This window comes from Opisthocomus hoazin, chromosome 9 (assembly GCF_030867145.1).
Source record: "Opisthocomus hoazin isolate bOpiHoa1 chromosome 9, bOpiHoa1.hap1, whole genome shotgun sequence".
Classification (NCBI taxonomy): domain Eukaryota; kingdom Metazoa; phylum Chordata; class Aves; order Opisthocomiformes; family Opisthocomidae; genus Opisthocomus; species Opisthocomus hoazin.
This window is the reverse complement of record NC_134422.1, coordinates 19149417-19170154: the sequence shown is the minus strand read 5'-3', so window position 1 is coordinate 19170154 and position 20738 is coordinate 19149417. Positions and strand designations below refer to the sequence as shown.

The 20738-nt window shown below is 43.7% G+C and overlaps 1 protein-coding gene across 2 annotated transcripts in view; it reads right to left on the bottom strand.

Moving 5' to 3' along the window:
* Window positions 1–20738, bottom strand: part of LOC104329058 (unconventional myosin-X-like) — a 99938-nt gene that overhangs the window by 3446 nt on the left and 75754 nt on the right. For both annotated transcript variants that reach the window (XM_075430031.1, XM_075430032.1), the window contains 13 exons: window positions 20449–20692; window positions 19533–19628; window positions 17801–17894; window positions 17113–17168; window positions 15317–15459; window positions 12223–12417; window positions 9442–9599; window positions 8103–8226; window positions 5834–6131; window positions 4366–4573; window positions 3446–3582; window positions 2488–2611; window positions 464–913 (listed from right to left, as the gene is read on the bottom strand). In XM_075430031.1, the coding sequence (XP_075286146.1) occupies window positions 464–913; window positions 2488–2611; window positions 3446–3582; window positions 4366–4573; window positions 5834–6131; window positions 8103–8226; window positions 9442–9599; window positions 12223–12417; window positions 15317–15459; window positions 17113–17168; window positions 17801–17894; window positions 19533–19628; window positions 20449–20692 (2327 nt within the window). The remainder of the gene's footprint in view (window positions 1–463; window positions 914–2487; window positions 2612–3445; window positions 3583–4365; window positions 4574–5833; window positions 6132–8102; window positions 8227–9441; window positions 9600–12222; window positions 12418–15316; window positions 15460–17112; window positions 17169–17800; window positions 17895–19532; window positions 19629–20448; window positions 20693–20738) is intronic.

The following is a 20738-nucleotide window of genomic DNA, read 5'->3' as shown; positions in this document are numbered from 1 at the left end:
TTGCTCTTCTAATGAAGCTGGAATTCACTGTCTCCCTTTATTTGGCGTGGTGAAACACTGTCACAAGTTGCCCCGAGAGGCGGTCAGTGCCCCAGCCCTGGAAACACTCAAGGTCAGGCTGGACAGGGCTCTGAGCAACCCTGCTCCAATGGAAGATGTCCCTGCTCTTTGCAGAGGGGTGGACTAGATGGCCTGTAAAGGTCCCTTTTAATGCCAACAACTCTATGATTCCATGATTCTATGATTTACCAGACGCAGCAGCTTGCTTGCTCTGTGCTCTCTTCGTCACAGCTCTTTGGGTACGTGGTACTGCAGGCTTACCCTAAGCTTAGTCAGGCAAAATGTAGCCAGTTCCTGAACACCCCCCCCCCGCTGCTGAGCAACGTAATACTCGCAGCTGTATCTGTTCTCCTGACTGATGCCTCTCCTTGGCAGTCATTACATGAGTTTATACATTGCTCACCTCAACATCAAAGAGGGTCGACCCATAGCCTGGCCACTCCTTCACAATGGACATGTATTTCACCATGGCCTGGTGCTGAGAGAGTCCCTGCAGCTTGGTCCATTTCTGTGCTATGCTTGTCCGAGCAGCCGAAAGCTCTTCCTTTACCCACATTTCCATCATCTGCTCCTCTTCCACCTTCTGCTTCTTTACAGAGCCCGTCTTGAAGCTACGTTTCAATGTCCCTTCAAGGAAGCTGGTCCGTCTCCTCTCTAGGGTATGACTCGTAGTGCCACTGCTCTTTGTTGAGTGCAGTATTTTGGATTTTAGTCTGTTAACTGGGTAGATTCCATCAAGGGTCCAACTGATTTTAGAATAATCTCCATGAAGGTACTGCAGCCGTAGAGCAGCTAGGCGCTGCAGAGTGTCCTCCGGTGCAGGAAAATGACCATCTATGAGGCTTTCATGAGCCTACAAACAAACAAAAAGTCCCCCAAACTCATTAGAAAGCAGAAGCACACTTTATTCACAGCTGGGCCCATGCAAAGATTCCTATGGCATCTGTCCACCCCTGCAGCAAAGCCAGTCCCAGCAGGAAAGACATAATTCAGGAGGTCAGAGCAGACAATGTAATAAAGAAGTCAAAGTCTGCAACTGGTTGATGCAGGGGGAACATCTCTTTCTGTGAGCCTGGAGAGGGCAGAGATCTCTGAGCGGCCATATCCTGTACTGAAAGTCACTTTAAGTGAGGACTTTTTAGGTCTGGAACAGATGGTGGCAACTGGACTGAGGCAATTTATTTTGTGCTGTACCAGCTGCAGCTCCTGTGTGGAGATTATACTCAACATCGGAGAGTTAGATTTAGTAAACTCAAGACTCTTAACCTCAGCCTCATTGCACACCAGCACCTTCCACCCCCTCTTCTTTCACCTGATGTCTCCCCCCCAGTCTTCTTGCTTCCCTTTGCCTGTTTTTCTGTGAAATATATTTATGGGGGGGTTTTTTGCTACATCCCTCTAATGTCTGGATAACTTCTGCTCTCCTGCTGTTACTTCTCTTCCACCACTCTCTGACAGTGAAAGCTGCATTGACTGAAAGTCTTGTCAACAGGCAGTTTGGTACAACTGAATTTCCACAGAGTACCGTGATGTCTGGTTCCTGACTGTTTCCTAGATGTTCTGTAGTTAACAATACTTAGTCCTCATTTCAAGCAAGCCCTCTTAGGGAACCATCGTCTGTGTGATGTACACGCCATCCATTTGACTGTCAGCAAGTTTCAGTCTTCATGACACTGTCCCCCTTTAACATGTATCACTTAATTTTCCACAGCTATAATTCTCTGAGGCAACCTCAAAGCGTGCACCAGAAGTAAGAAAGATGGGCCAAATTACACAGCTGGGTACTCCAGTCAGTTTAGTTTTGCATCCCGCGTTGCGAGGATATTTCATATCACTGAGATCTCTGGCCTAACCGGCATCATTGTGCTATGGAGTACAGTGACTTAAAAATAGATTACTCAGCAGATAAAGAGCAGATAAATCTTTTTTTGCTTTTTCTGTAGTACTCTTCTAGTGTCTCTCTGTTAATCAAAAGAAATTGCCCAAAAGACAGGACTTTTTAGTCAATTCCTGTAGCACCCCAAAGATTCACTGTTCTTGTAAGCTGATACACAGATAGCTAGATTTTCCAGTTTTCTTTACACCTATGTTCTGCAAGCAGCTACTTTTAGTGATCCTTCTTTAATCATTAACCAAGTTTCTCTATTTTTTAAATTTAAAGATAAATTTTAAAAGCATTTTATTACCATTGGTCTTGCAGCTTTTTTGAAGCCCTTCTTCATTTTTCTTGCTTTTGTTCTAATACTCCTAATCCCTAGAGAACGTCGCAGTATAGCTGCTTGGTAGATTCTAGGTAAAAATCCAACACTAAACTCTCCTGTTCCAACCACCATTCCCATTTCTAATGAGAGGTAAGCCAGTTTTCTGCATACGCTTGTGTGCTCCTGCCACCCTGGAAACCAGACCATTCCCCCAGAGCGATCTTACCTGCTCAAACATGAAGGCAAACTCCACCCCATCTTTGGGAACATTCTCAATATCCAAGAAGCAATAAAGCTTAAAATACAGCTGCCACTGTCCTTCCTCCTCTTCTTCTTCAGAGCCAGCAAGTCTGTAAGATAGGAAAGAGAATGAGAGGGGAAAAAACCCAGTAACCAAAAGCACCATGGTACTGGGATGTCCACGGTGCAACTCATAGTATAAAGGCACCCCTGGATGTCTGAAACAAAGAGCATACAGAACTACCTAATTTACCAGGACAATCTCAGTGCAGCAGACTTTCGTGTAACTTCCATTTTTAACTCTGAGTCTCACGAAATTTTGATTCAGAAGGACCCAAGTTCTTATCAGATATACTTGATCCAAAAATTAAATCAAAGGTTCTAGATACATTCAAGCGTTGGGTGCAGGACACAAAGTGTTGCCCATTTGTGACTCTGAAATGCATCAGCCTTGCCACCATTTGGAACAACTTTATTTTTGTCTTTACAACAGATATAAAATAAATGGCATTGTCAGCTTCTTTCACAATTTATGGCTTTCTTTGTATGTCTGGCCACAAAACCACAGTCCACAGTAAGAAATTAGAGTTGCATTTCTATGCCCAAAACTTTGCTCTCTCTTCTGATATAGCTGTTATGATGTAAATTGACAAGATCATTATCAGACTTAAGCAAACCTTCCCTGAGCTCTGCTAGAAAATCATTACTCTTTGATAAGGGCAGTACTAATTTTCTCCCGGTGAACCTGATAAAGAATGCTTCTTCATCACCGAAACAGATGTGATCACGGTTTTCCGCACAGTGAGAAAAAGCACTTGAACCTTACCACAACTGAATGGTTGAATCACTGCAGCTGCTTTGGATAAAACTACCTGTCTGTACTATCACTTAACCCAGTGTTACATCCAACCAGGAGTTACAGATTTTATGAAACATTCTTGTACCTCTCAAACTTGGCCAAGATATCAGCCACAATCACCCGACTCTCAACAGCACGGTCCACCTGTTGATTATGTTCAAAGAGCGCAAACATATTGCGGCTGTCCTCCATTGCTAAACCTCGGATCAGCTTCTCAACCACCTGAAAAATCAGAGACACACGGATCACACACGCTTTCAGAACAGACAATCAGTGTCTCTTCAGGACACTCAGCATTTCATAGACCTCCATCACATTTATCTCTTGGTTATCTCACCTTCAGATTAAAGAATTCTAACCCTACAAGATCATTCCCTGCAAGGAAGCCATTACTTTTATTTGATCATCCTTGCTGTTCTTCTCTGAACCTTTTCAATCTCTGCTACCATTTTGGAGATGGGAGAATTAGAACCCTGCACAAGATACAGGCACACAGTGGATTTAAATGTCATGATGATATTCTCAGTTCCTCTAGTAACAATTCCACTCTACTACTATTTTTCCTCTGTTTAGCACTAAAGTTTTCACAGATGTGCCTACTACTAGCTGGAATCTTGCTTCTGACCTGCTAACAATTAAGTTACTGGTAGAACATCCCTTCCAGGAGAATTACATGACAAACTGGAATTTCAATTTGTCCAGGAACTGCGTTTAGCAAGTCTTCAGAATTCTTGCCTTTCCAATGGGAAGAACACCAAATGTGTTCAGATTTTGCAACATAATTGTTAAGTGATATTCTACAACCCGGGCACAGGCCTTGCATATTTCTGAACCTACAGAACAAGCTGAGCTTTCCCTACAGACTTTGTGGATACAGCAAAAAAAATTGTAATTAAAAAAATAAAAAGACATTGGAGATGAATGGGGAAAGGGAGTCCCTTCAACAGATCCAGTGTCCAGACACAGAGGTGTGCTTATATCTGGTTAATGCTACTACTGCATTACCTCCCCAGCGCTTGTGTGAGAGTTGATGGTTATTTTACAGGAGCCACCACCATGGCAGTACACTGTTGTGGTCATTTCTTCACGGGTGAGAAGAGCCTGTATTTCCTCCTGGGAGGGCACAAACTCCCTCGTCTTTGTTCTCTTCAGGGAATCACTTATGAATTGCGCATATCTGTCTATCTCTGAGCCTGGAAAGAGGTCTTTCACCCTAATTGTAAAGCAAAGCAAAAAAAAAAAACATTACACAGTGAACCCAAAAGTGTGCACATTACCATATAACTTGGACTATGGTATGTAAAGAGTTCAGTAAAGATAGCGATGTCAAGTGCAACCAGAGGAAGCATGAGCTTGCTTATTGCCTAAACCATACAACCTGCTTTGACTCGTCATTCTGCAGTCACTTCAGTGGCATTTCTCAGCAGCATATGAAATAAGCAGTTCAACTTTCAGGAGTGTAGTACCAGCTGAAGATAGCAGGATTAACTATCTCAATTTACAAAATTTGGATTAAAAACAATGAAATAAAATGTAAACTTTTTTTTCATTTATTTTTAGTTGGTTTTTAATTTGCTGGCTGTGCTTAAGCCACTTTTACAGTATTTTCCCGAATGAAGAAGGTAGAAAGTAGATGCTTGTACACGGTTCTCCTCCCTGCAAGCCCAGCAGTTCGAAGTATAAGATTATCTGCAACTCCAGTGATAAATACATGAAATGACAACATGCAATACTCTTCAGCATGTCTTAGAACCGGTCCCTGGATGTAGCAATTTTGTGTATTGGCACAAATTTCACCTCACTCTTTCCTACCTTGGAAGGAATCAAATAGATTTTAACAATCTTTCTCATCATTAATGAATAGAGTGAGGCTATGTGGCTGCAGCTCAGCCCCAATGCAGACTGCTCTGGAAAGCTGCACTAGATGCTGAACGTAAATTGGGAAGAAATGTAAATGATCTAATTCATGAAAACTGGAGGTTAAAGCAGATTAGAAACACAAACTGTAAGCATTATGTGCTTAGTTAAGCAAACCAACATTGAAAAACTATAAATTGGATCTACAGTATATCTACTAATCCACAGTACACATTTTGCCTGCGGCAGCTGCAAGGTAGTACATATTTCAGTGTATATCAAAGTACGGTCCCCGACTTCCCTGCAGGTTGAGAATGTTTACATGGACATTAGTAGCCAGTAGGTCATCAGCTGCAAATCCACTTTTAACACAGTCTCGGGGTATTCTGTCTGGGTAGCCTTACTTTCCACATCCTTTCGACAGGACAGATGGGTGGCAAGGGGGGAGTTTGAATACAACAGAACAACTGGCAGCAAGAACTGCACTCAAAGGTATGCAGCTGCAACACCACAGGAAGATGTCTGCACAGGAGGAGGGCCAGACAGAGGACTACAAGAGACACTGGGAGATAAGCAGAGAGGAAGGAAACAGGCTGCAAATGAAAAGGACAATTACCTTCTGAGGTGGAACTTGAGGTAGCGCAGGATCCCTCTGCTAGGCAGAAAAGTGCAGCTCATGCACGACATCAGCTGCCAGTGGTGCAGGTTCCCCGTACTGTTGGGGTGCGGCATGTGATTCGTTTGTTTGATGAGCTGACAGTACACCTCATCACGGAGGGGCTTTAAATCATGGCAGGTCTGCAGAATGCCTTGGATAATGGGTATGGGGTCAGACACTGTCTCGATTTCCTGAAGGGAGTTAAAGATCTTCACTGCTTCATCCTGCAAGCTGCTGTAACCCTTCTCTTGTTGCACTGGGGAACGATCACAAAGGTGACAAGAGGTGAGCATTTCCCTCATTTTTTACTGGCCCAGCAACACTACTAGCAACTGTACTAGTCTGTCACAGAACAGCAACCTGAGCGTTAGGTCATCTCCTGACCTTAAATTTATACTCAAAATTCATTAATGCTTCCCCTTTAGATGTGCAAATACAGTTTTAATTAGTATTTGCCAACATCTAACTTGTTACCACTGCAAATCCATTTTTGGATATACTGTGCAGGAAAGGAGAGCAATGTTTTTAAGGGAAACTAGCATTGAAATCTAGTTCAGGCTTCAGTGTCTGCAGATGAGGTACCAAGAGACAGCTTTTGGCACCTCATCTGCAGACACAGGCGAAGGGGTGGCAGAAAGTCATCTCTGCATAAACTGTCTCCTCACCTGAGAGAAGCTATAAAGCAGAGGGTCACTAATGCAGTTAAGGCTTTAGATGCCTGAATGCAGACACCAAAGCCTGGCTTGCGTACTTCCAAAATCCTGTGTAGCGCCCATATTAGCTTCAGCCCCTGAGCCAACACAAAATTTTGGCAAACTGCTGTACCACAGGTGCAGCTTTTACCTATCATTTAGATTTAAAATGCCTACACCAACACTAGTTAAGTTTTTTAAGCACCTAAATGTCTGCTTTGCATGGCTCAGAAGCATGTGATACTACTACACTGCTGCAGGCTTGCATTCTCCTTTGCACATCTCTGGGGCTGTGGGTCCTTCTGAATCTCCTATACAGCCATTGCTTTCCCAGTGGCCGTGCATTAATTGTACAATACAAATACACAGCTCTGTAGCAATAAGTTCCACTTAAAATGAAGTAAGTACTTGCTCTACTTGTTCCACTTAAAATTAAGTAAGTACTTGCTCTGTAATTTTTCTGTATTTCAGAATTTATTTTTTCTGTGCTTTTAATCTGCCACTTAATTTGATCCTTGTATCATGAGAGATGGTGAGCAGCTATTCCCCTTTCACTCTCTCAATGACAGTCCTCTAGCCCATGAAACTCCTTTTTCAGGCTAGAGAGTCCTGATCTATTTAGTCTCTTAATTGTAGGTGAGTCTTTCTATGCCTTTGATCGTCTTGGGTAGGTTTTTACTTTTTACTTCTCCTGAATCTTTGTTATGATGTGGAAGGCCAAACTGCATCCTGTGTTCAAGATGCAGGTGCATGACACATCAACGCAGCTGCACAAAGACTTTCTTCTTCCTTTTTCTAAACTTTCAAAACCTTGCATTAGCTGTTCTGTTTCTGTGCTCAGCACAAGAGTTGACATCCTCATAAGTGTAAATTTGTGTTCACTTTTCTAAGCAGAACTAGATCACTACCTCTGTGGCAGACTGTTTTTCCTATATACATTGCTTTGCAAATCCAGACTGAAATTAATTTCTGAAAAGACTTTGTGGCCCAGTCAATTTGCGTTAGAGATTCTTCTATAGGTCATCAGCACCAGCTTTCAGTTTTAGTATGCCAAACAGTCTGAAATCATCAGCAAATCACTTCAGTTTTCTGGTGGCCTATCAAACAGTCTAGCTCTTTCATGTTCCTGAAGCGCCTGAAGAAAGGATCCATTCAGACTGGTTTTGCAGCAGCTTCTGTATGAATGCCATCCCATGGCTGGTTGCATGATGTAATCCTGTTGTAGGATTTCCACTGGAGCTATTCGCAACCCAGTTGCTGCTCAAGGATGACCAGCTGCACATCCCCTGGGTGGATGATAAACTATCTGCCCCCATTTACTTTAAGATTCAGTGTTCCTAAGATACGAGGCAGCGGACACGGAACACATTTCAGGTAGAGCCAGGGACTGTTCCGTCTCTGAACCCTGTGAGTTACTCTGCCCCAAATTGACATCATCTGCATAGAGAGAGCTTACAGACCACTTGTGTGGTGCTCAGGCTCCACACTGATCCTCAAAATGTGTGAAGATTCTGTTACGTGGGCCAAATACTTACAGTTGACACTAACATCTCCATATGGCAGTGGGAGCAATGGGGAATGCAAAGGGTGCTGGGTGTATCGCAAGATTGGGTTCCTCCTATATGTCTGTTCCACTACTTCAAAGTTTGTGCTGTTTTCCTGAAAAAAAAAAAAAAAATTATCCTCAAATGGGGATAGTCCTTCGCAGGATGTCCTTATACATTAGGATCAAACTCAACCACCTGTATCTGGAAGTCCATAGAGGGACCAGGTGACCAAAGCATAATTCACGTATAAAAATTACTCTGTACATTATTTCTGAAAATTCAATGTAAAAATAACCATGCTGGGTCATACCAAAGGTCACCAAGCACAGGGACTTGACTTCAAACGTGGCTTGCAGCTGGTACCTAATGCAGGCATAGAGCAGGCATGTACGGCATGATTCCTGCCTGGTATATCCTTCAAGCTTTCAACAGTAAATGGTTAATGGGCTTTCTGACTGCAGATCCACCACGTTTAGGATGTCATAATGAGCCTGTCCTCCCTGAATTTGTCTGGTTGTACTACATGTGTTAACAGAATGGACAATCAAAATGTACATGGTGTTCAAAAGCTGGGCCTGTCACTATTGTACACACTGGCATCACATTCTTCCACATTTTGTCCTGTATTCCTTCCCTAACAATACCTAACATTCCATTTGTCCTTGAACCCTGAGCTGAAGTTTTCCAAGATCTCCACAGTCACTCACAGCATTTTCTTCCTGAATAGTTACTATCTAATGACATCTAGTTTAGAGCTCATCACAATGTGTGTGTTTACATATACATTTCTTCTGAAATACGCTTTGGTGCATCTTCTAATATGATTCTATGTTTAATTTGCCACAGTTTCTGGAAAGAAGCCTTTTCAAAAATTACTCCTGCTACAGTGGCACAATTTCTGCTATTTTGAAGGACATTTTCTTTCCACTCTTTACTCTGCTATTTAACCACACAAGCCTAAGGTACGAAGAGGACGTCAGGGTACAGCAAAGTCACATGGCTGGTAGGAATCGGAATTTTTGTATTTGTGTCTGGAGGATGCTTAGGAGAGGAAAGGATGAAGCAGGGATTTGCAAATACTTGTAACTGCACAGAGTTGTAGGCTAGACTTCCATAGGTCAGTTAACATGCTAATTCAAAACAAAATTTGCATAAGATTTGATTATTTAGTTGAACAGTCATTTAGGTTTCTTTTAATTTTTTTTTCTTTTTTGTTTCCCTAAGGCAGCAGCCCCGTTTCTTGCCACATTCTCAGCAATGTCTGGGTAAGGCTAGTGGTGATCCGGCTGCTCCCAACTCACTTCGGAATTAGCATGATGCCACCTACCCTGATGTCACGAATGAGTTGCTGTGTAGGTGTTTCTATGGGAACTTTGCTGTCAATAACACCTTGAATGGCAGAGGCCCAGCGCATAGCTTCATTCAACAGCTTCGTGTACAGTCTGTAGGAGTGCTTTCGCCCATGGACAATGATGTTCCAATAGCCTGTGGAGAAACAAAGAAGCTGGAAGGTGAAACTTGCTTCAATGTCATGTAGTTGACTGGAGGTTAACAAATGTGACACCCATCTACAAGAAGGGCCAGAAGGAGGATCCAGGGAACTACAAATGGAAGGTTATGGAGCAGATCATCCTGAGTGCCATCATGTGGCATGTATAGGACAACCAGGCAATCAGGCCCAGTCAGCATGGGTTTATGAAAGGCAGGTCCCGCTTCACCAATCTGATCTCCTTCTACGACAAGGTGACCTGATTAGTGGATGAGGGAAAGGCTATGGATGTTGTCTACCTAGGTTTTAGCAAAGCCTTTGACACTGTTTCCCACAGCATTCTCCTGGAGAAACTGGCTGTTTGTGGTTTGAATGGGTGTACGCTTTGCTCAGTAAAAAACTGGGTGGATTGCTGGGCCCAAAGGGTGGTGGTGAATGGAGTTAAATCCAGCTGGCAGACGGTCACGAGTGGTATTCCCCAGGGCTCAGTATTGAGGCAAGTTCTGTTTAACATCTTTATCCATGATCTGGATGAGGGGATCAAGTGCACCCTCAGTAAGTTTGCAGATGACACCAAGCTGGGTGGCAGTGTTGATCTGCTCGAGGGTAGGAGAGCTCTGCAGAGGGATCTGGGCAGACTGGATCAGTAGGCCGAAGTCAACTGTATGAGATTCAACAAGACCAAGGGCCGGGTCCTGCACTTTGGTCACAGAACAACCCCATGCAATGCTACAGACTTGGGGAGGAGTGGCTGGAAAGCTGCATGGAGGAAAAGGACCTGGGGGTGCTGGTTGACAGCCGGCTGAACATGAGCCAGCAGTGTGCCCAGGTGGCCAAGAAGGCCAATGGCATCCTGGCTGGTATCAGGAATAGTGAGGCCAGCAGGAGTAGGGCGGTGATCATCCTGCTGTACTTGGCACTGGTGAGGTCACACTTCAAATATTCTGTTCAGTTTTGGGCTCTTCACTACAAGAAGGACATTGAGGTGCTGGGGCGTGTCCAGAGAAGGGCAATGAGGCTGGTGAGGGGTCTAGAACACAGATCCTATGAGGAGCGACTGAGGGAACTGGGGTTGTTTAGTCTGGAAAAAAGGAGGCTGGGGGGAGACCTTAACACTCTCTACAACTACCTGAAAAGTGGTTGTAGTGGGGCAGGTGTTGGTCTCTTCTCCCAAGTAACTAGCAATAGGACAAGAGGCAATGGCCTCAAGTAGTGCCAGTGGAGGTTTAGATTGGATATTAGGAAATAATTATTCACTGAAAGGGTTGTAAAGCACTGGAACAGGCTGCCCAGGGAAGTGGTGGAGTCACCATCCCTGGAGGTATTTTAAAGACGTACAGATGCGGAGCTTAGGGACATGGTTTAGTGGTGGACTTCGCTGTGTTAGGTTAACGGTTGGGCTCAATGATCTTAAAGATCTTTTCCAACCTAAATGATTCTATGGTTTTATGATTCCCTTTTTGTCTGCAGCACATGTCTGAAGAAAACTCTTGCTGCTTTGGTAGCAACATATGGTGTGTCTGGTTGAAACTGACTAGGTAGACATTAACATCCCCCATTCCCAAAACATATTTATCAGCAGGAAGGTCCCAGTGCAGATTTTGGTACAAAGACAGCTTTCCAAGATACAAGTATCTTGCAGTGTAACATGAACACTTCCCTGCCAACCAGGCAGTCCACTGTCACGGACAGCATTTGGGCTATACTGTGCTATTAATTACTCAGAAAATGATGACTCTACACACAGCACCCAGCTGGATTGCCAAATCAGCTGTCATAACTTTTAAAAACAATATGCTTGACAAACTGAGAGAACACGTCAGGACAATAACAATTCACTCTGCTAAAGGCAGCCCTAGACATCTATCGAGATCAAAAACGTGGATGATGCCTTGTGAGTGAGCAGAATAAATTTCCTCTCATCTCACTTTACTAAATGCTTCCAGCCCTTTTTAAAAATATCCCAAGTAACTCCACTAATCAAATGTCTAGTATTTCAAGTCTTGTTCTAAGGTTCACCTTCTTTGTCAGGACCATTCACCATTTGCCCCATAACCCGAGTTCCCTCCCAAACTCATAAGGTAAGCAATGGAGGATCATGCCAGATCCTGCCTTCCCAGAACTGTATCATGCTGCACGGAAAGCAGCCATAGGCCCTTGTCATCTTTTGTTTCTAAGAAGTTGAGCGATGCTACAAAAAAGACTTACAGTGTACGACATTGCTGTTATCTAAGAGAATAACGCTGACCCCAGAGACAAACGTAGGTCATGCTACAAAGTGAGTTATTTACAGAGATGTACTGATAATTACAGTGTCAACTATAGGAACTCATACCCCTTTCCCTATCTGGGAAACATTTAGATAAACAGTGAAAGAACATCAGCACTGTGTATCTCCATCAGGTATGAGGGACTTACTGTCCCTTGCACACTACTCTCTGGCCCTTTGCAAGTCTTCTGCAGTTTCTGTGGGGAATGATGTTTGCAGCCAGACACAGAGCCTCAGATAACATCAAGACTACCTTCTCAACATGACAAACCATTACAGTCCTGCACCGTCCCCTCTTCAAGCAATTGCACACTTGGAAAGTCCGCTCATTACAGCTTTCTTCCTCTCACCTGTGTCTTTGAAGACCCTCTCATCGGGCTGCACTACGGAGCAGAGGCTGTTGAGTACGAGTGTGCCAAGCTTGGCAGCTGTGCGCTCAGATGACTTGTAGTAATCGAGGGCAGTGTTTGTCAGAACAAACCAGCGTTTCTTCATCTTCAGAGAGGACATCTTGTTGCTGCTCTGAACCTCTTTATGAAGCCAGCCTAGCACAGGAACACAAACATGTCAATGGTTTCACCACCACAGCAATCCTGTCTCTTGCCTGGTGGCTCTCTAACTCTAGGACTAGAACTCCACCTCTTTGCAAAAGGCTGGGACGTGCCAGCTCTGCTTTCCTGGCTGTAGCAGTGTCCTGCGCAGTCACTGTAAGAAATTAGCCAAAAATTTTCCACAGAGCTGTTCCATCCTTCTGCCCTGTGTATTTTTTATCAATGATCTGTGGTTTAATTTGCCATCACCAAGAGGGCATCCACTATTCAGGATGCTTCCCTCACAAGTCACAAACATCTGAATAAATAATTTACAATTAATTCTTCCCAAGAGATGCCAAATGCCTATCCAAACCTCAGTGGAAGAGGTTTGGTGACACATGTCTTCTAGTAGAACTGCAAACATTACATGCCTCTCTTCCTCCCATGGTGTTGTGGGTTTGCATGGTAAGGTTTTGGTAGCGGGGGGGCTAAGGGGTGACTCCTGTGAGAAGCTGCGAGAAGCTTCCCCATGTCTGATAGACCCAATGCCAGCCAGCTCTAAAATGGACCCGCCACAAGCCAAACAGCGATGGTGGTAGCACCTCTGTGATAACATCTTTAAGCAGGGGAAAAAAAACACAGTGAAACAGCAGTCAAGAGAGAGGAGTGAGACTGTGTGAGAGAAACAACTCTGCAGACACCAAGGTCAGTGAAGAAGAGGGAGAAGGAGATGCTCCAGGCACTGGTGTGCAGACTTTTCCCCTGCAGCCTGTGACGAAGACCATGGTGAGGCAGGCTGTCCCCCTGCAGCCCATGGAGGTCCACGGTGGAGCAGATATCCACCTGCAGCCTGTGGAAGACCCCATTCCAGAGCAGAAGGTTGCCCAAAGGAGGCTGTGACCCTGTGAGAAGGCCACATTGGAGCAGGCTCCTGCCAGGACCTGGGGACCCATGGAGAGAGGAGCCCATGCCAGAGCAGGTTTGCTGGCAGGGCTTGTGACCCCATGAGGGACCATGCTGGAGCAGCCTGTTCCTGAAAGACTGCACCCCATAGAAGGGACCCACACTGGGGCAGTTTGTGAAATGCTGCAGTCTGTGGGAAGGACTTGCGTTGGACAAGTTTTTGGAGAAGTGTATCTTGTGACAGGGACCTCACACTGGAGCAGAGGCAGAGTGTGAGGAGCCCTCCCCTGCAGAGGAAGGAGCGGCAGAGACAACGTGTGACCAACTGACCGCAACCCCCATTCCTTGTCCCCCTGCACTGCTTGCGGGGAGGAGGTAGAAAAACGGGACTAAAGTTGAGCCTGGGAAGAGAGGAGAGGTGGGGGGTGGTTTAAGAATTAGTTTTATTTCTCATTATCCTACTCTGATTTAATCGGTGATTAATTAATCTTTCTTTTTCTCCCCAGGTTCAGTCTTTTTTGTCTGTGACAGTAACTGGTGAGTGATCTCTCCCTGTCCTCATCTCGACCCTTTCGTCATATTTCCTCTCCCATGTCCAGCTGAGAAGGGGGAGTGATAGAGTGACTTTGGTGGGCACCTGGCATTTATCCAGGCCAAACCAAAACACATGGTCGGGAATAATAATTTCTCTCTCATTTTAGAGTCCTCATAAAAGAAAAAAAAAAACCACAACAAACAAAAAGAAACGAAAATTGAACACTATAAAAGAAAAAATGATGGTCTGCATTGGTAAAGCTGTCAAAAAGACAATTTTCTATTCAGAGCTGGAAAAAACAATATCCACCCACAAGGCAAAAATTACAAAGAATGTGGGACTGAGCCCAGAGGTTCCATACAAAAAAAGAGAAAGAGACAGACCTTCCTGAATATAGCCCTTCGTGGTTACACCGTTGTCTCAGACATCTTACTGTGAAGTGCAGATCACACACTGACTTTGGAAGGGAGCATTCCTTTTTTTCTTTAAATAATGAACAACATGACATAAAAGGAACTGTTGCCTTGCAATGAAGTATTTTGAATTTAAGGTACTTGAACTGTTGTCTGATAATCTGCTTTATATCATTTAATCTCCTTGAAATGTTTAAGACTAGGATGGAAGTCTTATGCCACTTTTTAGTGACCCTTTTCTTCCTGTCCTGCCTTGCCATGACCACTCTCAGACATTTATTTGCTCACAGATACTTTCTGGAAGATGTAAGGCAATTTGCACCTGCACGTGCTTTCCACAGATCGGATGAGGAGTGTCTTCATATGCTTAAGACCATGTGATGAGCTGAAAGTTCTAAGGAAATTTAAAAATATTTGAGACAAATGGGGGAATATTTTGTAATATGTGTTTGATCACTACACAAGCATCAGCTCCTCCATCTCCAACTAAGCTCTAAATAGATGATACATAATTTAAATCTTTTGCTCAGCCTCATAGAATTATTCTCACCTCACTATGTCTACCATAATCAGGTTGGTTAGTTTGTTTAGCCAAGGACAGCAGCAATCCCACAAAGGTCCCTCTCCCTCCCTCTCTACATGACAGGTGCCAGAAGGAACAGAGCTTTCTGAAAACAAAAGCTGCAGTGTCATGTTATAGTCATTCTAAGCCAGCTGCTCCTAAACAGCAGCCATGCTCCCTCCTATTCCCTAATGGCATTTGCTGGACATGTGGAAACAGGCTGCAGAATTAACATCAGAAAGCTATACGTATAAAGAAGTACTTATTCTTTTCCATCTTTAGCCTTCTGAATCCACCTGATGGGGAATCGGCTACGAGCCAGCGCCAGCACAACACAGGGTGGCAAGCAGCAGGCAGGAAGGTGGAGAGGGGCAGAGAATCGTTGTTTTTGGGGGAGCAGCTAAACCCCAGATTGGATTAGCTGCAATCAGACCTGCCCCTCAGATTGTACACGAAAGATATGTTTCACACGTCATAACTGCATGCATCTCCTCTTACCTCTCACAAGGAATTCCTGGCCGTCCACCTTCGATTCGCCTTTGGGTTTCTGCAGCAGGGAGATCCAGTGGTGCATCTCCTCAGGGGTGTCACTGTTGCAGTGAATCACTCGATTTGCCGTGATGATCACAAAAGAATTTGGTCTGCCAGAAAACAAAAGCATTGAAATTGGTCATAACCATACAAATATCTCAACTCACAGCACACCCAAAGCCATGCCCTCTACCTTCCCATAAACAATGCGGAAAGAGTCTCTGAATACAAACTACAGAGAAGTGTAGAAACACTTCAGAGCATCTCCTGCGCAGCTGGTCTGCAAACTGATGAATGCAGAAATCAGATAAATGGAATTCAACATTTTTCAAAAGCTATTTCCAAAGACTAGAAAATATTAATTAGCTAATGACCACCTTTAAAATGTCCTGGGTTCATAAGCAAAGGACTTTGTTCTACCCTCTGATTGCACTGAGCTAATGCTAGTTCCACTGGCTGATCCAGCATAGCTGTTCTCCATCACACCAGTGATGCAGTAGCAAACATAGATCCCAGCAGGGCCAGCTAAAATGGGTTTGAGACTGGTTTTAAAAAGAAATGAGCTGATCCTGACAAAGAAGAGGAAAAACTGTTATGTTGCTTCTAGATGGCTTTCTCCTTCTCTTGTCCTACCAAAAGGATATTCACAATTCTGCACAGAATTGATGCTTTACAGGAAAATGGGAAAATAAAATATGACCAGTTTCAAGAGGACAGACTCAGAAAGCTTTGAAAGCAAACATGGATTTCTATGAAAAAACAGAGAAATTGAAAAGTAGAATGCAAGTATGAAGCAAATAGCAAAAGTTGCAAATCAAGGAACTGTCTGGACATTGCATAAACCTATGGAAGATAAAAATAAGCTGCATAAAAACCTTGGCTGAAAAAAAAGAATTCCCCTCAGAATTTGTTTAACGCCGATTCAAACATTAATACTCCAGAAGACAGTACCTCAGCAGATGCATGAACAAATTTTGACTGTTCATCTTACTATTTGTGCCTAGTTTTTTACTGGTACACAGATTAACTATGAGGAGCCCAGGCTGAGACTGGCTAAAACATTTTGATCAACGAAATCTCAGTTTGCTTAGAGGTATGCATTTTCTAAACTAGTAGCCCCAAAGTACTGGCAACCTGTGTGAGAAAAAAAGACAGACCACAGAGGTAAATAACTTAATAGCTAACATTTTACTTCAGCACTGTAGTAAGAATCTTTGCCCTGGCTGAACCTGTTAACACTGTGGGAAATAATTAAATGTTAATGTAAAGTGATATGATATGTCCCATAATCTCTTCTCCAAAATTAACCAATCTGTGAGCTAAAGGTCTGTGCTCTGTTGCATTGCAAAGATTTCAAGAAGAGTACAGATTTCTGAATTCATCCATTATTCTTCCAGAATGCTGCTTCTTTCCCTGGAATTTACATAATTAACTCAAAATTACTGTCGAAAAACTGGAAGTGCTGCTTTTGCTAGACATTTTTGTTCAGTGCTAATAGGTAAGACTATAATTTCTTGAGATTATGCTGTTTCCACTTTTAAGAGGGAAAGGAGAAACTTTCACTCAAAGAAAAGACGTGTGAACTTCATGCCTGTGAAGTGACATAGCTTGAAACAAGCTAAAGACCTCAGTTATGTTTATTTGTTTGGGGATAAATTCTTATCAGTTTAAACAAATGCAAACCCCAAAGAAAATCTGGATTTACCCACAAAAATACATTAGAGAGTTTCTGATCTAAGAGATGATCAAGTTGCTGTACCTACCTATCAGGATTGTCTGAGGCACAGACAGAGTCAATAAGCCCAACATCCAGGGTTCCCTGTACAGCGAGAAAGACACAGAAAACAAATTGCTTGCATCTTAAATTACAGACATTTTCCTTCGTGAACAGGATTGGAACTGAAAACATTCTTCTGAATTCCAATAGCTTGAGTAGAAACGAGCATATGAGAAAGGCACGAGTGAGTCATCTTTGCTCCCCAAACAGCATGAGATGATGGGCAAGGGCTCCACAGGACTGGAGGAAAAATAGCTACTGATTTGTAGAGACCATTATGAAGGACTGAAATAACCTTTGCTAGTGTCTCAGTACTGGCAAAATACATAAATACATTGCTCTTCCCAACTGCATATCTTCTGTCTGGAACAACTGTGACCCAGACCAGCCCCATAATCCCATCCAAAGACATTTTATCTGCATGAGGCAGCCCCCCTCTTCCCCTCAAACCAAAGAGAGCTATTGGTGATCACGCTGAGCCACCCACCACAACCACCATGTTCCCCACTGCTTACCCTCTTTTCTACCAACTTTGCTATTTCTTTATAATAATTGTCCATCTTTCTTATACCGCTCATGAACTACAGCGCTGCGCACGCTGGAAAAACATGCACAAAACAGTTAAACACAGAGGGCTCTCAGCATGCCCACAGACTGGTTGCACAGTAACTCACCACAGCATTCTTTGGATTGGCCTGTTCATCTTGCATTTCCCTCAGCTGCTGTGCTGTAGCGCTGTGTACTCGGCTCAGGACATTAAACCAACCGCTGGCAATCGAAACAGACTCAAAGTTAAGATGTGAGTAGTGAAACTAACTCTAGAATATGATCAAGGAGCCTGGAAAGCTGCCAGTGGGAAAATGTCTTCATTCACAATTTCCTGAGGACTATGCTACCAAATATCTCTTGGGCTGATCATACCAGACTCTAATGTCTTCCTTCCTCCTTATTTACCCATGAAAATTCTGCACACGTTCTCCAACCCACTGACAGCTGCTCCTGCAAAATCCAGTTTTCTACTTGCTATTCAAAGAACTGTAAGCAGGCAGTGGCCTTGCCAGGGAGCACATGTCACCAAACTGAGAGGAACATACAGCAGTTGTAAAGACAGGGTCAGTTGGGAATCTTCTGGACTAGAGTCCTAGAGACGTCTGGGTGTCTTCTGAGCTAGTCTCTCTGATCTGCTCATAAACTTGAAAGTCATATGGCTGTCAATTAATCATGGGGGTTTTTATAAGTTAATTTGGAGCCAAGTTATTTGTCTGTGAAAGGGCTGCTCATTACAGACATATCTGGAGGCTAATCTCTGTTGCAGAACAAGCAGATTCTTATCTGAAGCTTCCAGTGAAATCAGCAAACATCTAGACTTCATGGAGGATTCTCAAGTAGGATACTCTATGACATCTGATAATCTGCCCTTTGCTATCGTGGTGCCGCCTTCTCCCTCAGAACAGAGACTGATATGGCATTGACAGAGGCCACATTTGGTTTACGCTTGTCCTAGCAATTCTGCAATGTTACCTTAGGGCATGCCTATTCCAGTTGTGGAATTTCTGGATTAAGAAGTTACTGTTTCTTCAGCTACTGCCCCTTGAATTTTCCTGTTTCTTGTCTGTGTGGCTGTTCTTCAGTAGATCTCTGTTAATTTGTGTCCAAACACCTTCCCCTTCCTCTCCCTACACCCAAATGAAATAATAACAGACCCAAAATAATTTCACAGAATCAGATTAAAGCAGATCAGAGAAACAGTTACACTCGCTGCGTTGAGAGAGCAGAAGTCTTGGTAAAAGTGGGAAGCCACGAGCAGCCAGGGACAGTAACCTCTTAACTTGGCTTTGCATAGCCAGAACAGGTTGGCCAACCTGCCCTTAAAAGACTGATTCCCTCTGCCTGGCCAGGACACCAAGAAGGAAGGACATGAGTCATTTGTTTGCTTTGCACTGGGAAGATTTTATCAGATGACACTACAGACTCTGATAAGCTGCAGCCTTTTCTATGTCTCCTGGACAAAACCCAGCTGCTCTTGCAATCATTTACAGATGACATGAATAGACTTTTTGTTTGATTCAAGATTCCATTTAATAAATAAATCAGCTATTAGACGTTCCAGTTTATATTAAGGTTTTGTCTGTCTCCTGAAGTAACCCTTGAATTCAGCATGCTCACAGCCACAGAAGAAGGTGACAGTCCTGTGACTGACTGAAAGGCTGAACCACCATCTCCATAGCTGCAACAGGGAGTCCCCACAGTAAGTGTGGTACCTTCCAGTATGCAGAAAATGACACTCTGGAACGAATGCCCTCTTCTCCAGCAAAAGGGAAGTGATCGTGTTTCCCAGGCTCTCCCATGAGCAGCTGGGTCAGACCTGCACTGAATGAACAAACCTAACAAAACTCCCTCTTATACCTGGCATCTTCTGGTGACTCTGCGACAATGTGATAAACTCTGTCTTCTGTCACAATGTCCAAAGCATTCTCCTTTTCGTGAATGTCCACAATCTCCCTGGAACACAGCAAATCACAACAGCCAAAACTGAAAACCTTACACAGGCATAAATTCCATCTGGCCATTTGTTTCCACATTGTACCATTCACCATACAAAAGGGAAATCACTGGCTCAGATGGCTTGTAACTCCGACAGACATACAAAATTCTTCCAGTACAGATTAAGACTTTTAGGGTGCCCTTAAAAAGAAAGCAAAGCTTAAGGCATTAAATGGCTTTTCTTCAAGACACCAGCAGACTAGATGGAAGAAGCGATAACAGAGAGGTTGATACAGAGGGCTGTTTACAAAGCAGGGTGTGCCACTCGGTTTAGCACTTCACAGGCCCACATAATGCTAACAGGCAACTAGTCTCTCCTTTCTTACAGCAGGAGATGAGGAATTGGCTATAGCAGCAAAAAGAGCATTCAGGGTTGAGGAAAAGGCATAGTACATGCTGCCAAATTCAAATCCTGCTGTGAGTTTCCTACCACCTCTGTGAAATGCCTGGAGAAGCCAGGAAACAGATGGAGTCCGGGTAGGGGAGAACGCATGGGGTATGTACTTAATTAGCCCCTCCTGGTCTGACTCCATCCATGGCTTGGAAAGAGCTTCTGCCGGATTATGAAATGCAAGACTGCAAAAAGAACTATCAACTAATTCCAGACTCCCTCCAGAGTAAAACTAGAAGTTCTGTTTGTCTTTTTTGTTCCCTTATGTTTCTGATTCTCCTAGCCCTATGGGAGATACATAGGCTGATGAACTGGCAGCACTGGACACTTCATTATTGATTTAGAGAGCGAATACTAGTGATCAGAGGGATTTATTTCTTCACTCACTTTGCCCTTCTGATATCAATTGTCCCCTTCAGCTTTTCCTCAGCATCATTCTCAAAGTACATCAGCTTGGATTCTCGAAGCACAAACCAACGGCGTTTCCAGTTGCGACGTGAAAGTGTTGACATGCCTCCACCTTTTTTATAGAGCCAGCCTGACTTCAGTGCCTCTTGCTTGGTGCGGAACCACATGAAGGCTTCATTCTTCAGAACACACCAGCGCCGCCTCCACGGGTTCATGAGACCTCCTGCAGAGCAAGGGAGCAAGATTTCATCAGACATGCAACACGGGCC